Source organism: Rhododendron vialii, chromosome 13a (genome assembly GCF_030253575.1).
Source record: "Rhododendron vialii isolate Sample 1 chromosome 13a, ASM3025357v1".
Taxonomy (NCBI): domain Eukaryota; kingdom Viridiplantae; phylum Streptophyta; class Magnoliopsida; order Ericales; family Ericaceae; genus Rhododendron; species Rhododendron vialii.
Genome location: NC_080569.1, coordinates 29955180 through 29971586, shown reverse-complemented (window position 1 = coordinate 29971586; position 16407 = coordinate 29955180). Strand labels below are relative to the sequence as shown.

At 38.0% G+C, this 16407-nt stretch overlaps 1 protein-coding gene across 1 annotated transcript; it reads left to right on the top strand.

Annotated features, from left to right (window-relative positions):
- The first annotated feature begins 153 nt into the window (after positions 1 to 153).
- LOC131312474 (serine/threonine-protein kinase TOUSLED) lies at positions 154 to 15824 on the top strand. Its single transcript, XM_058340234.1, has 16 exons — positions 154 to 806; positions 2950 to 3039; positions 3308 to 3514; positions 5799 to 5849; positions 6084 to 6191; positions 6277 to 6321; positions 7545 to 7657; positions 8515 to 8581; positions 9237 to 9303; positions 10646 to 10743; positions 10903 to 11082; positions 11217 to 11427; positions 11596 to 11860; positions 14046 to 14100; positions 14312 to 14473; positions 15414 to 15824. Exons 1-16 carry the CDS (start codon positions 588 to 590, stop codon positions 15507 to 15509), a joined length of 2034 nt encoding a protein of 677 aa, XP_058196217.1. The 5' UTR covers positions 154 to 587; the 3' UTR covers positions 15510 to 15824.
- Positions 15825 to 16407: the final 583 nt, after the last annotated feature.

Below are 16407 nucleotides of genomic sequence, written 5' to 3'. Positions count from 1 at the left end.
ACTGGGCCTAGATAAGTAGTCATTAATCCACACACCACCATATGAAAATACCTAAGAAGAGGCTAAAAAATAAAAATGTACATACCTCCCTCAAAATTAGGTCATACCCAATATGCATTCTCTTCCCTTGTTTCCAAGATCCAATTACCTCATTCACCTCTTTTTTCCACCTCCTTGAAACAACTTTCCTTCCAAACCAAAAACCATGACTTGTGACTTCAAAATCACCTTTCTTTTCCTCCCCCTATAAACTCCTCCTCAATTCTCTCTCTCTCTCTCATCTCTCTCTCTCTCTCTCTCTCCCTTGTCGATTCTCCTTTCATCCACCCCATCTTCTGCAACCAAAAAAAAACCCTAATTTCCTCTCTCCTCAGTCCCAGAATCAAAATTCAGTATCTCTAAAACTTCACCGTCTCTCTCTTCGTATACTCAGTTCCATCACCTTTGATCATCTCACTATATAATCGATACGATACTATGTAACTGGAAATTACAATTTTAGGGATTCTTTTGAATTCTAACTGTATGCAGATGACGTGAGTGCTGTTTGTGAACGGTTTGTGTATCTGCATTGATTGGGGCTAACAATGTCGGACGACATGCTGCTTCATTTCTCTTCCAACTCTTCGAACCAATCCGACCAGTCTCTGCCCACGAAGATTGCCAAACTCGAAGCTCGGATGGTCGGTAAGGCTCCCTTGGCTGCGCCCGCCGCTGCCCCTGTGCAGGCCGCGTGGCCGGCTGTTTCGTCCGTGGCAAATTATGGGGTTGCGGAGGATTTGGTTTCGAGCGATTCCGATGATGATGTGAGCCCTGAATTCTGTTTATGCACTTGTGTTTTGTAGTTGGATTGATATTGTACGCATGTTTGAGATATGATGTCAGTCGTTTTTAGTTTGCTTAGGCTCCATTCACTTGTCAGGAAATTAGTGGACGAAAATTATTCCCGAGAGAATTAGAGTGAAGTGAAGGAAAATGAAACATAGTTTCTATTGGGCGTTCATTTGAGATAAGAAATTGAAGGGAAAGTGGAAAAGTAGTAGCTTAATTATGTAGAAACTAGTGTATTAACAAGCTTCGTGCAAAATCTTGTATTTTATGTAGGACAAGCTTTGAGGGAAAACTAATCCGAGTGGGAAAGTTAGAGGCAGGGGTCGTACAACTTTCCTACGAACTAAATTCATTGAAAATACAGGACAGTCAAACATTCCTGTGCTTTCCTTTATTTTCTCTGCAACTGAACGGAGCCTTATGATCATGAATGACACTGGATTCTGACTTTGCCGGACAAATTAATTAAAGTATGGTAGGGGATTGTGCTTGTCATATTAAGTTTTGAGTGAGATTTTGCATTTAATGTCATGGAGCGAATTACAAATATGACTGCAATAAGAGGGTTATTAAATTTTTTGTAGGCGGTTGCTTCAGGCAGCTCTCACCTCGGTCCATTCCTGCATATGATACTAGACCATCAGTTCTTGGCATGGTTATATAGAGTCGATTAGTTAAGACTCAAAAGGAAAGTCCAAATCCAAATAGGGGTCTTTTGAAATTCTGAGGGAATGTGGACCATCCAAAATGTTAAGCTAGCTTAATGTTGTTGAGTATGAGAATTTATTGAATGACCCGAAAGTGGTGAAACAACATTAAACATCGTAACAGCATGTCTTTTACTTAATCAGTGATGAAGTTTGTACAAATCTAGTGTAGGGATAAATTTTGTCAGTTCCAACCCCAAATCTGAGTTTTAATGAAATTTGGAATACTTGGGCCATTTATGAAAATTGGGTCAAATTGAATTTAATAATCTTTTTCTTTTAACTGAGAGAACGGTTAAGCATGCAGTTGTTGATGTCTGTAAGTTATATGGCAGTTTGCCCCCAGTGTTGTATGTAAAGACTTATGGCATTAAATCGTTCGGCATTGAAGATCAAGTTCGATTAATTGTGAATATGGCTTTTAATTTGCGCTCTCTGCTTAGCGCACACTTCCTCTATGTCAAGGAAGGTTTTACTAGTATGTTTCCTTCTTCAGGCAAGTCTATTTGTGTAATCACGTTTTGTAATTGCCCTCATTAGGTTATTTCTTTCACGCTCCATAGAGATTGAGTTGGAAACATGCCGTATATGTTGTTTGTTAGTTCCCTCATTAAGTTATTTCTTACCTTGCTGGCTTCAATACCCTAGTGGGCCTAGTCTTTGGCAGGAGGGGATAAAGATGTAGAATTTTGTGCCTATGTACTCTACCAAATATGGGGCGAATATAAATTTGCATTGCATCAATTATAGAAAAAGGCAATGCCATGAGCCGAAGAGTGCATGCATTCACATTTTGCTTATTTCTTCTAACTCAGCCACAAGTAGTTTGAACATTTCCGCATAGTGTTCAGTTCAAAAAAAAAATCCATACTTGCAGGATTCAGGAACAATACAATGCAAAATGTAGGTTGCAAAAATGTTCTAGAAAGATTCAAACGTTATCAGACACATGAGATGAGGAAATTAGTAGCTTTCAGAGGAACAAAGAAAAAAGGAATGAAAATTCCCAGCATGAAAGTGGAATTTATTTTTGCCAATAACGTAATCATGGGAGTTCTGCATTGTATATTTAAGATCTGTGGTCTAACAATCAAAATAAAATAACTGTGCCCTAAGCTAATAATATACACAGCCTTGACTTGTATGTGAGTGCATGCTTGTGTGTTTTCTGCATGTTTTTTTTTTCCCATTTTCAATGAGCTACATTTCCATAATTTTTAACTGTGGGAATAATTAATATCTCGCAATCCGAAGTTCCCTATATTCTCTATTGGTAACAATTACTTATTCTGACCTATGGTCTGGTTCACTTGACCCATTATTGAGCAATGTGGTCCATCCCTTTGAAGATGGCTCTTATTTTTTCCCATTCTACATTGTTTTGACAACACTGAATCTGTACTAATGCTAGAATGGAGCGGAGTACCTCATACAAGCAAATACTCAAAAGCGCCCGAAGCTTGAAGAGGATGACAGCTCATCTGCTTTAGATCCTGTAGAGGTGAGCTCTACAGTGCATTGTTTTGTTTAAATGAGATATTGAAGCTGTGATATTTATGTACCGTACAGCACCCTTTTTTATGAGTAAGCCTGTTTTAATATTTTTCCTTTTGTCATTGTCCCTGTTTGGTGAACATTAATGGACAATGGTGATTTACTGATCCATTTTTATTTTTGTTGTCCTTTGCTGTTGCTCTCTTCTGTGTGGGTTCCGAGTTGTTAAGTTTTTTTTTTTTTTTTGCCCTGCATATTCTCATACTATGAATCAGGCAGTGGCTGACATAGGGCAAAAGGTTGTTGAACCCACAGACCCCAAGCCAGGCCTAGATATCAATAGGAGAAGACAAGGCCGTGGTAGGGGGCATGCTGTGTCAGGTAGGGGGCGAGGGTCCCGAGTTAATGGTCAAGCAAGAGCACAAAGTTCTCCTTCACCGGTTTTAACATCAAATGGTCTGCTGGAGAACTCGTATCACAAGGTATGTTATCTGTGTTATATCTTCCTCAGATATCTTTCCTTATGTGAGTTAATAGCTGCTGCTGTAGCAGCTATACCCATGTTATTCTGAAGCATAGCAACAGGGGAGGCCATTTTACGCTGCAACCCGAGTCCCAAATGACATTGGGATTTGGATATTTAGCACTTGTGGTACTAAGTTTAAGTTCTTTTTTTTTTTTTTGTCAACAGAGAAGTTTCAGTTCACATGACACAATCTTATGTCAATGTTTTCGGCAGCAATCTTCACATTGTTAATGACTGCATTAGAATACGATAGAAATGATCTTGAGAGATTTGTCAGCGTATTTTATGCATGTGTTTGCTTACATTGTAGTTCAGGAATTCAACCACTTATCTACTTGGTATTCTTCTGCCGTTTGAAGATAAAATAAAGGGAGGTCCGAAATATTTCTGACATGTCAGAATGAAGTGTCATCATCTGTGGTTTCTTCATTTCTCTCTCTCAAGCTAGAACCTAATTGAAGATAATCTGCTCCTTCTTTGCTGCATTGATCAGCATAATGATGGAAGAATGAGAAAATTATCTGTAGTATAGAGGGTAATATAGGTAATAGGAAAACTTTACAGTGTACTCAATTACTCATTTCCTCATAGTGGGTGTGGAGACCAGGAGACCAAACAGGTGTGTTGTGGATAAGTCATATCCTCCATTTTTTTCGTCATTGTGCATCAGATGACTTCAATTTCTACTTTCTGCATGTCACACCTAGATTTTCCGGCGTACTTTTTTTATCTATGGTGCTCATTCTTGCGTGTGACATTGTCTACACTATCTTCACACCGTTGTAACATGCGAAGAAGTTTCCCTTGTATGGTGGTCGTTGTTGTTGAGTGATGTAATGTTATAGACTTATAGTTACAGTTCAATAACTTTCTATTATCCGGGACTTTGGTGCGAAGTATAAGAATTGTAGAGTTTTAGGATACATTTGAAGGTCTCAGTCTGGAATTATTGGAGGTAAGAAAGTTGTTTTGAACAAAACTGTACGTATCGGTATCACATCCATTAAAAAGTATTAATGCCTTTTAGAAGTTACAGCTAGGTATCAAGTATTCGACTTGGTTTGGCTTACGTAAATCCTAAATACTGATTGAGACCCTCCTTCATATAAAGGCATGTGCAATAAAAGTAGAGTTTACTGCCTACAAGGTGGTATAAGTGTTAGATACATACATGAGAAAGTACTGCCAGTTAAGCCCCATCAATGGGGTCTGGGAAGGACCGGTATAAACCTAGTTTTTGTCCACTAGGACAAAGTAGGTCTTCTCAGATTTGAAGCTATGAGCTTAAGGTAATTGGAATTTAAGCTGCTGAACTGGTGGCCTCCTTTAATACCCCATTCACATCAGAAAGTGTTACTACCATATGCATGAGATTTTTTCATGTCAGTACTCCGTTGTTTGGTGTATTAGTATGTATAGTGTCCATGACTAGAGGGAAGGTTCAACTTCTAGACCATCTTTGTTCAAAATCAAAGTACCTTCCCTTCATTCCACAAACTTCCTTTTACTAGTTTTTATCTCAGTTTGCTATATGGTATCACTTCTAATTGGTACTTCAGTTTTGTCGGAAAGTCCATAATTTCCTGTACAGAATCTTTAGCTGGATATTTTGATAAATATTTTGGTAAGTAGAAAGGTCAGTTATACAGGTCTGTCATGTCATGCGTTTCATAGGTATTAGGAGTAAAGCATCACGCGACAGTATTAACAAAGATAAGCATCAAGATACCTCTTCGTTGCAATATTTCTATGGCATGCTGAAAGTTAAGTATATTAAGTTGTATTGACCGACTGGATGCAGCCAATAGCTCCTTTTTAGTATCCCGCGTAAATTTTGGTATTTCCGTTATGCTATATACTGGTATGTTATTGCATGTGGGGAATATGCTTAAACATGATACTCTGCTGAGTATGGTTGAGAATATTATCCTAATCTAGCATGAGTTTAAGATTTAAGATTTACTTTTGCTGTAGTGGACCTCTTACCATCAGTTGAAGGATGATTTGACTTTCCCCTGGTCTGCATCCTGTGTGGTGTACTGAAGTTCTAGTACCTGAAAAATTATGAATGTCATTGATGTTTGTGTGATAAATTTTCTGATTATTTTTGGCTTAATAGAAACCTTAGGTTATTTTTGGAAGGGTAACTGTTGCCTTTAATTCTATGGTAGCAACTGTGAGGTTTATCGTAGTATGCGTTTTCTGTTTCATTTGATGGCTGCCTCTTTCCTATTTTGCAGGACAGTTTGTCAAAAGAGCAACAGGGGAGTGACGACCGCTCTTCACTGGAGGTATGGTGTTTGATTTTTATGGTGACATTCCTGATAAGAGCTATTTGCTCTGATTTTGACTAGAAGGGGAATTGAAAAATAAAATCTTCTGCTATACTGTACTTTTCTGCTTTTAGTTACTTATTCTTTGGATATAAGTTAGATATGATAATCGTGCTGCATCAGGTACTCTTGCAGTAAGTTACAGTATGCTTAGTAATACTTGTGCTTGATTCTATTGTCAACTAACTTTAGGAGGAGATCACATCTTTACGGGCAAAGATTGCTGCGTTAGAAGAGGACCTCAAGAAATCACGTCAAGAGGCCTCTGATTATCAGCAACTATGCCAGCCATTAGAAAAGGTATTATTATTCTCCATTTCAGGGTTCGAAAATTGTTTCATTGCAACTCCTGATCTCTGTCAGTATTTGGCGTTGAATTGCACAGGAACTGAAGGATCTTAAAGATGGTGAACAACAAATGAAACCAAAGGTACTTTGGTAAAGCTTTACTTGTTCCTGCTAAACAATAACACTAAAAATTAAGTAGACTGCCAAAATTTATAATCTTGGGAAGCTCGTGATGTTTACGATGAATAATATGTTTGTATGTAAGAGTTCGTTCAAATTTGGTTTTGGAGAGCTGTTGCATAAGCAGATAGACAGAACCTGTTGGAAGGTCTAAGGTAATACACCTTTACAAGGATCATGCACCTAGGTGAGGATAAATTTTTTTTCTCGGTATGTTATTTCAGTTAGCTTGGAAAAGGTTTCGAGTATTTCGGGTTGGAAACATGAGGGCAGTGACAAAAGAATTGGGAAAAGCATGAATATTATTGGAAACTAATATTAAAAGCTTTGTAAACCATAATTTACATTCTTAAAGATTTATAATTTCGAACATGTTGAAGTCTATGAATAATAGAATCTCATAAGAAGGTTTAGATGCTTACTTGCGGAGGTGGTCTGCGCAATGCAGAAAAGCTTTTAGTACGGAAAGAAAAGAAAATTTGTACCATCTGTGGTCGGTGACAATTTCTCGTTTACATTTTCCTTCCTTTCTAGTTTATCAGATTCTCTTCTTTTAAGATTTTAGTTCTGAAGTCTGTTGAAGTATTGTTGCGATATTCCTCATAGGTTTTGAAAAAAACTCATCATTTCTGCGTGTTTCTAGTATTCATGTTTGTCCGTTTCGATGGAAATGAACAAAATTTTGTACCACCTTGGGTGAAGTTAGTGAAGGCTTACAAGAAGTCTTTTTTCATGTTAATAGCAAGATTCCTCAGCCTATGGGGCATTAGCAGCCATTCCCAGCTGTTGTTCCCCTCCCAAGGGCATGTTCTTACCCGTTAGTCCATGGTAACACTGATGAGAGATAGTACAGCAGTGCTAATCGAAGAAACTATTACTTTTCTTCATTATACGCTTTTTATGGTATACTTGGTTTCTCTTTAAATCTAAATGAAAGCTCGAATATTACACTGGAATAATGCAATTCAAACTCCCAGAAGATTAACTCCTATACAAGGCATATCACTGTTCCTTTCCTGATTTCGTGTTGTCATTCTTCTGTGTGCTGATTGGCTATTACTTGCATAACCGATCTGCTTTTTGAGAAACTTGGCTTGGCTTTTGCTTTCTCTGTATTTGATGTGCAATACGTGTTTAGTTGGTGGATTAGTCTGACAGTCATTTTCATTTCCTTCTTTGGTGCAGAGAATGAAGGTAATATCTGATCTTTTAGTATCTGTTTCAAAAGCTGAGAGACAAGAAGCAAGGTTGAAAGTACGCCAGGATTCTTTGAGACTTGGCAATGTGGGTGTAATCAGGTACTCCTTCCATTCTGGTTTTGTTCGACTAATACTTACAATAAATCATTCCCATCCCTTTGATCCCAGTAAATTGACAGAGAAAGAATGACATGGTCCAAAAGTTAACCCCCAGGAAAGTAGTCTCCTCTCTAGTTATCGATAGATGGTGACTGGTCTTGTGGATTGCAAAAATTTGAGAGAGTGGGGAAATCTTGTTATTGGAGAAAATCATCCTTGGAAAATTATACTCTTTAAGTGTCACATATCTGTCAACTCAATGACATTGCACGAAGCCACTTTCATCAGCTCACAAGAAACTTGGATATTGGACATGTAATAACATATCAGGGACATGCTTACACGTTGAAGTCTGAGCTCCCGTCAAGCTCCCATCTTGGGAGCACCGATTCGAGCTCTCGGAGCGCACCCATTTTAGAAGGATCCTGCTACTAAGACCCCAACAAATAAATACAAGGAATAAGATGATTGCCTTTTGGCTTTTGTCTGCATTGATTTTGCAAAAAATTTGTCATCTCTGCACGCATAAAAATGTGTTGCTTTTCTTTGTGCATTGTACGTCGGAAAAAGCATGGGATATTGACTTGTGTTTGCTTTATATTTACGTCAATGGCAATGATATATAGGACAATGTTGGACTGGACCAGTTGCCTTTTTTTTTCCCCAGTGAATAATGTTGTTCGGCACAGAAGTTTAAATACCGGATGATAGGCATTATTTAACGTTTTTTGGAGCCCTAAATGTTTAGATGCAGACTGCAAAAATTTTGCGACCATTAATTCAAAATTTTCATGCATCATTCTATTGATGTCCATCAATTTTTATCAGATGCTCCTCTCTTATATTTGAAATCGCAGAGCCGGAACTATCATATCTGAGACATGGGAGGATGGGCAAGCACTTAAGGATCTCAATGCTCATCTTGTATGTATTTTTATCTCTTCACTGACTAGCTACTTGCTATCGATCACATCTGATTCACGATAAGTGTCGTACATGATCCACGGTATGTCTTATTATAGAAGAATAGTTGGTTTATCTTTTTAGGACGTGGTGTACGTCGTCAGTATAAAACATCTGCAACATTATATTTGCGTAGCATGATTTTGTTTGTTTGGGGAAAGACGGGATTTGAAATTGTGTTATATAAACTATTCCAGGTTTTTTTGTTTAGAGATCCCTTCCGAGATAGACTACCTTAGGGATTATTTGGTCGTGTTTTGTTGAGCAAAGTAAACAAGCCAGTAGCTAAACCTCTGACCTATCGGTCAGTAGCTGAATGCTATCAATGTGACTTCCTAACTAGGCTAGTTGGTGCAATTGGAAAAAATGTTTTGCTAGTGTTGCATATTTGGTACAAAATTTCACTAAGTTTTCGCATAATTCTTGCAATTTAAAAAGCCTTTGGAGATTGAAATCTAACATTGTATAAGGATTTTTCAAATCATTCCAATATGCAGTGTCTCATCTTTTTCGTCACATATTTTGCTGTCAATAGAGTAAGTGATTGTTTTTTGTAAGCTTGTTTGATTCATTCTTCTATTTGAATTTATAGTCTCGAGATTGGTTTGTTTTACAGAGACATTTATTGGAGACGAAGGAAGCTATTGAGCGGCAGCGGAAATTACTGAAGAAACGACAATCAGGTAATGTTTGTTTTGGAATCTTCATAAATCTGGTTGTTTCTTCTGTTTGACTACTCTGTTATTTTTTGGCACGAACGGAAATCCAATATAGTGCGCGTTGAGAGATTGTTCAATCAAGTAGCAGTAGCACTAATTGGCTTTGCAATTGGATTCAATAGGATATTTGAAAATTGAAATTAAGCGCCAAGGGGCAATGCTCCATATATCTGATAGATAGGAGAGTAAAGAAGAGTGAACTCCCATGAAAACTTCTAAAATTTACAATGTGGCTGTAGCAACCTCACTGTCAAGTCCTTCAGCTCACGAGACATGAGTCACGTCAGAGTATTATGGATTCTCCTTTGTTTTTTTAATTCATAGGCTCCATATGCACATTCTGGCTGTTTTTGGCCCTAAGAATAACCACTGTTCGGTTGTCAGGGATCTTTGGGTTCCGGTTCTTGTATGGTGGGGCACGTCGTGGGTTCTCCCATTGGCAGTGCTAGTGCTTAGGTGGAAGTACACAGAGACCCCCTCAAGTATCTCTTTTTCTCATGGAGACCCCCTAACATTTAAAACCGCCCATACAGACCCCCTCAACTATATGAAATAAAAAATTGGCTAACTTTGTTAACGGAGTGAGAGAAAATGACAATTCTCTCTTTACGGTTTTTTTTTTGGATAGAATGGTGCTGTTTTGTTAACGGTTATAGTTGAGAGGGTGAAATTTTAAATGTTAGGGGGTCTCCGTGTGCTTTAAGCTAGTACTTATTCATGAATGGTACAGGGCTAGAGTGGGAAAAGGAATATGGAAGCCATGGATTTGGTTGCGCTCTGCTTGATGTGGCTCATTTGGAGAGAGCAGACTAATAAATATTTCGATAGAGAGGAAATGCTGTTGTTGAAACTCAAGTGTCTTTTCCTTTTTAGTCCGTATAGTTGGGTAGTTGGGGGAGTGCAATCCAACCCTTACCAATTCCTTGACGTGATAGATAATTTTGGCATTTAGAGTGGTGTTTCCTTCACCAATACCATGATCTTTTTGGTGTTTCTTGATGTTTAGGGTCTTTTTGTTCTTGGCCTTCTTTTGTACATGGGTGGCATCCCCTTGATACGTTTTGCATAGATTTTGTCATGTTGTTACTTATGAAAATAATTGTCAAATAGGATCTCAATTTCATGTGAAGTTGTCGACACATGGCTGTATGCATAGAACTACATTCTGGTTGTTGAGGGCTTAATGGTTTATTAAAATCCATGATCTACGAGTGCAAGTATTTGTGCTTAGTAGATTTTTTTCCCTCTCATCATCTGAGTTATTTTTGTCATTCAAAAAAATTCGTGACACTGATACTGTTTGAAGACAAGGGAGATGCAATTGATACAGAAGCAGGATCTCATGAAGAAGATTTTCTAATCCAGGATGAGATCTATAAATCCCGTCTAGCCAGCATCAAGCGTGTAAGTTGCTATTTATAGTAATTGACATTGAGCTGATTGAAGTTCCTCCAAAACTCCCCCACCCCATTTCAACCACAGATGAAATAAGGGCCGCTGAAAGGAAATGAAAGAAAATAAGTTGAACGAACACTCATTCATTGAGCTATGGATGTCCTGTAGGAGGAAGATACCTTTTTGCGTGAGAGGGACCGATATGAAATAGAGAAGGGAAGGCTTATACGTGAAATGAAACGCATACGGGATGAGGACGGTTCTCGTTTCAACAATTTTCAGATTTTGAACCACCGATATGCACTTCTAAACCTTCTTGGGAAAGGTGGATTCAGCGAGGTTTACAAGGTCAGACATTGCCTGCACATGTGTACTGTTTTACGAAGTCTCATTTGTCTTGATCATTCTATTGCCCTAAATGGAAGATATTATAGTAGTAGTAGTACTTTTCGCTCTCATTTGATGCAAGAAATTTCCAACAGGCTTTTGACTTGGTGGAGCATAGATATGTTGCATGTAAGCTTCATGGTCTGAATGCTCAGTGGAGTGAAGACAAGAAGCAAAGTTACATAAGGCATGCAATTCGAGAGTACAACATTCACAAGACCTTGGTTCATCATCACATTGTGCGGCTTTGGGACATTTTTGAAATTGACCATAATACATTCTGTACCATCTTAGAGTACTGTAGTGGTGTGTATAGTCTTTCAGCTGTACTGTCATTTCTCTATGTTAGTTATCTCAACTTACATTTGCAGTTAATTGAAAATGATAAACCTTTGCTCTCTGCATTCAAAAAGTAAAGAGAAATTTACTCATTCTGGTTTCCCTTCCGTACTTCTAACCGACACTTATCTGCAGGAAAAGATCTTGATGCAGTTCTTAAAGCAACACCTGTACTGCCAGAGAGGGAAGCAAGGATCATTATGGTTCAAATATTCCAAGGCCTTGTTTACTTGAATAAAAGAACACAGAAAATCATCCATTATGATTTGAAGCCTGGGAATGTTCTATTTGATGAGTTCGGTGTTGCTAAAGTGACTGATTTTGGTCTTAGTAAGATAGTAGAGGATGATGTCGGCTCTCAGGGAATGGAACTCACATCACAAGGAGCTGGAACATACTGGTAAGTGCCGCATCAATTGTGCAATAGACTCTTAAGCTTGGCGATACGTTTCCTACTCACTCAAGGCTATGGACCTTGCAAATTGTAACTGATATCTGAATGAAGCATCGACACAGGTCGACATATTGCAGTGTCAAGACATGGTGGGGACACATATGGGACACGCCACGTGGCGTGTCCCATAATTTGATTTAAATTTTTGAGGGGGACACGGCTGGAGACACTGGGGGACACCGATGGGGACACGGTGGGGGGTCAAAGTGTAATTTAAAAAAAATTGAGGTCAAACTAAAATTTTGGGGGTCAAATTGTAATTTTTCAATAGGGTTGTATTGAACTTATGGATGTCTTGTTTTGTTTGAATGGGAGTGGAACTATGGATTTTTCGTTTTGTCCACATTTTGCCATTTAAATTTGGAAAATAATTGAAAAAAATATAAACAAATAAATAAATATACACGTCTTGTGTCCCCTGCTGTGTCCGTGTCCCTATTTTTTTAGAATTCCCGTGTCTCTGTCCGTGTCCGTGCATCATAGGCTTCTGCCATGATGTTGTACCATGATGAATTTTTGTACTTGCTTGAGATGGAATAGATATCTGGTTTGCTTAAGATGTACTACTGTTTTCATGTTTGTTTCTCACATTGTCAAGCATAGCATCCTTTTGGGCCTATAGGAACTGTCTAGGGAAATAGTATTAGTATGTGGCTCGGATGTTCTCTATTTGTGGAGGATAGATGAAATCTTATTTTTGTTCCTACCTACCTTGCATGGAGGATAGAATCCTGGGTGGTAAAATTAATTTGTTCCTTTGATTTGTCTCTGTTATATCAAAAAAAAAGAAGGAAGAAGTAAAAGTTCAACTATGGAAATATAAAATCCTTGGAAAACTGGAGTAAACCTAATCTAACCTGACCAGGCTGTATTGGACAAGTGATGGAAGGGTGGTGTGGTAGGGTTTAGGATGGTGTGGTTGGGTTTAGGGTGGTGTGGTGTCCAATCACCATGTCATGTTCGAAAGAATTTTAACTTGATTCAGACAAAATGCCCTGGATTAATCTCTGTTTCCTATCATTATGGTTTGGTCACACTCCCTCTATTTTATTTTACCAGGGAAGGATTTAATGAGTTGTATTGACACGGAGCAAGGAAAGAAGAAAAGGAGCAATTCCATCTCTCAGTGTGGAACGTACTTGGGGCTTTATATGATTAGGCTTGAAGTCATCTTGGGTTTACTTATTTTCTTAGTAGGTTGGAATGATGCTGGATAGATTTAACATCTATGTGTGGTATTGTAGTAGTAAGGGGTACTTTGGTCACGGCACATGCATTTGTTGTATTTTTGAATTTTTTATGGAGTATGTAACATACTTGATCTAGAATGTTCTAGTTGGCTAGCCGCCAATGTCCTTTCGTTTCCCATTTTGGGTTCGCATTCTAGTGAATTAGGAGAGCAACGCAGCCTGTATACTATTTCGTAATCTTTTCGTAAGAGTAGAGATTTTGAGAATCTTGCAAACATTTAACGCTTCCTTCGCGGGATGTATAGGGCAACCAAGTTTCAAGCTTCATTCCTATGGATTCTATGCGGATGTATGTCAACTTTCTGGTTCTTCTTTTCACAGCACACTATTCTATGGTTATAGTTCGTAACTCTGGTACCTTTCCAACTTAAGAGAGAATATGTTGCCTAACCATACCTGATAATCCAATCAACACCAATCCTTTACCCTGCTCTAGAATTTCACGCCCTTAACAAAACAGAGCTGACTAGAATTTTATTGGCTTCTGCAATTTGTGACCAGAGGTATTGGAACTAAGCTGAAACCCACCCTTTCTGTTAAAAACTGGTTGTAGGCATATAATCCAACTTTCTATGATGTCCTACATCTTGTATTTCTCAGTGGAGCTGAATTTGGGAGACAGATTCAGGTGTGAACCCAAACTAGATGAAGTTTACATTTGGAAACTTATAGCTTAGATTGGGTTTGTGCATACTTTAGCTTCTCATTTCGGGATTATTACAAATTTATCCAGTTACTCCGGTAACATCCTAATGCTGCTTGCTTCTTGGTTTAAAGCTTTGGTTTTTATTTAGCTTTATCCTTCCTCTTTCTGGCTCTACGTGTTGTTACCTTTTGTTAAATTTGCAGTCAGTTGATTGTTTCTTATCCTGTAAGTTCAGGTATCTGCCCCCAGAATGCTTTGAGCTAAGCAAAACTCCTCTCATTTCTTCAAAGGTCAGTTAAGCTGAACTGCATTTTCATTTACAAGTACGTTTTACAAATTAGGGAGTAATTATTGCCATCCCATCTCTTCGTCCATCTCTTTAGCCCATTGAAATTTCTTAATTTAATGAAGCTTAATAATTTCAGAGTTTCATGTTGTCGTTTTCATCATTCACTTTCTTGGGCTAAAGGTGTTTCTAAAAGTTTCTCTCTTGGAAAATAGGTTGATGTTTGGTCGGCTGGTATTCTGCTTTATCAAATGCTCATTGGCAGACGGCCTTTTGGTCATGACCAGACGCAGGAGCGAATTTTACGTGAAGATACTATTATCAAAGCTCGTAAAGTGGAATTCCCTTCCAGACCTGCTGTCTCAAATGAAGCGAAGGTAGGTTCTTTCTATTTGTTCATTGCTGCTGCGTTTCGATATTGGTCCAGGCATTATCACTTAGTTTTGTCATTTGTGTGTGAGTTTTTTCCACCCAAAGCGATGAGTTAGATGGATATACTGAAGATAAGAATTAGGGAAAGGTGCAAATAAAAAAACGTAAACTTCTGTAATATGGTGCAAGGAATAGAGTTTACTCAGCCATCCAATAAAAGATAGTTCTAGTTGGTGCAATTGCTGTTACCTCATTTTTTAGGAAAATTTATTTGCTAAGCTCAAGATAGGTTATTGTGAGGCATCGTGATGCATGAAAGAGTTGAGGTTCTACATTCCATCTGTCAATAATACTATATGCAAGGGTAGTTTGGCCTCCAACTCGTTACCCTCTCAGATCCACGTTGCCTAGCCTTCCTCACCTTCCTTCTAACTGAATTATCTTGACATAAAATAGAAAACAAAAACATTTGTACCAAATATGCTTCTGTAGAAATGACCATTGACCATTTAAAAACGATAAATTCTAGTTTTAATTTTAATTTTTAATTTTTAAATCTTTGTTTCAGTCTTCAATCTTCATGAAATGGGCGAATAATAAAATTTTGGACTTCATCTAATTCTAATCACCTCAAAAGGCTTTTGTTATGGAAGTGCCACACATTTTCCAGCGAAAATTGTTGATAAAGTGAATCAATTATTAGGTGTATTAAACCGAATCGTACGCGAATCGTATGGTTTTCGTGTTACAGCGATTCACCCCAGCTATGAGTCAATATGGCTTGGTACATCGAATTATAGTTCTAGTACCAGAGGTTAATCGTCATCTTGAGCTATAGGTCTCCCGATTCTGTGATACTAATAGTCTCAAGCTGATGGCAAATGGAGCATAGATTATACTAGTTTCTTAAATACAATTTCCTCATTTTCCTTTGATTTTCTGCAGGATTTTATTCGCCGATGCTTGACTTACAATCAGGCAGAGCGGCCAGACGTTCTAAGTATTGCTCAAGATCCATACCTTACATACACCAAGAAATGAACATGGTTATCAATCTGCTGAAGGCTCTTCTGGGCTGAGCAGGAAGGTTTAAAGTTTCCTTTAGTCAACTCCAGAATTAAGAAATACCACAGTACATGGGGGGAATTTTGTATAGTTGTAAAGCTTTTGTTATTTTCTTCCCATCCTCTTCTTAACCGAAAGTCGGCGTCCATTTTTCTTCTTATAAAAGTTTCTGTTCATCGTCCTTTTTGTTGTTGTACCTTACTCCTCATGAGAAGACATGAGAGGATAGAGAAGAAGACGTAGGAAGGATGTTTTGTTTTTAATTAAAAGCTAAATGTTCAAATTTTCTCATTTTACTTATTCTCCTGCCTGTGTTATAATGGTACCCATTCTTCAATACAAAAATCATAAGGTGCTCCTGCGGCATGGTCACGTGGCGCCTCAAGGTCTTTAGCCACCACACACAAGTTCACACATGGCGCCTCAAGGTCTTTAGCCTCCACACACAAGTTCACACGTTGATACAAAAATGGCGCTGTCAAAGTGTGTTTATTTTTTATGACTAGCATTTTGTGTTGATTTTTGTGGGACTGGAATGGATCTCACATGAAATGTAGTGTACCAATCTTTATTTACATAAAAGTGGTTATTTTTCAAAATATTTGGATAAAAGTAAAAAAAAATTTACTTTTTCGTGAGACAAATCAAAAGGTCAAAAAAAAAATTGGCGCTAAATTAACCAACGAGACAAAAATTCAAGTAAGGAAAAAAATAAAACAATGTCCTAAAAGTCCTTTTAGTACTTAGTGGAATGGGGTTTTAGTACTTAGTGGAATGGGGTCTGAGAGCATATTGAAGAATTATTATGTGATTAAAGTATGGTGCAAGAGATGCACTAACGAAAGTGGATGATTTGCCAACTAGCAAAATGCTA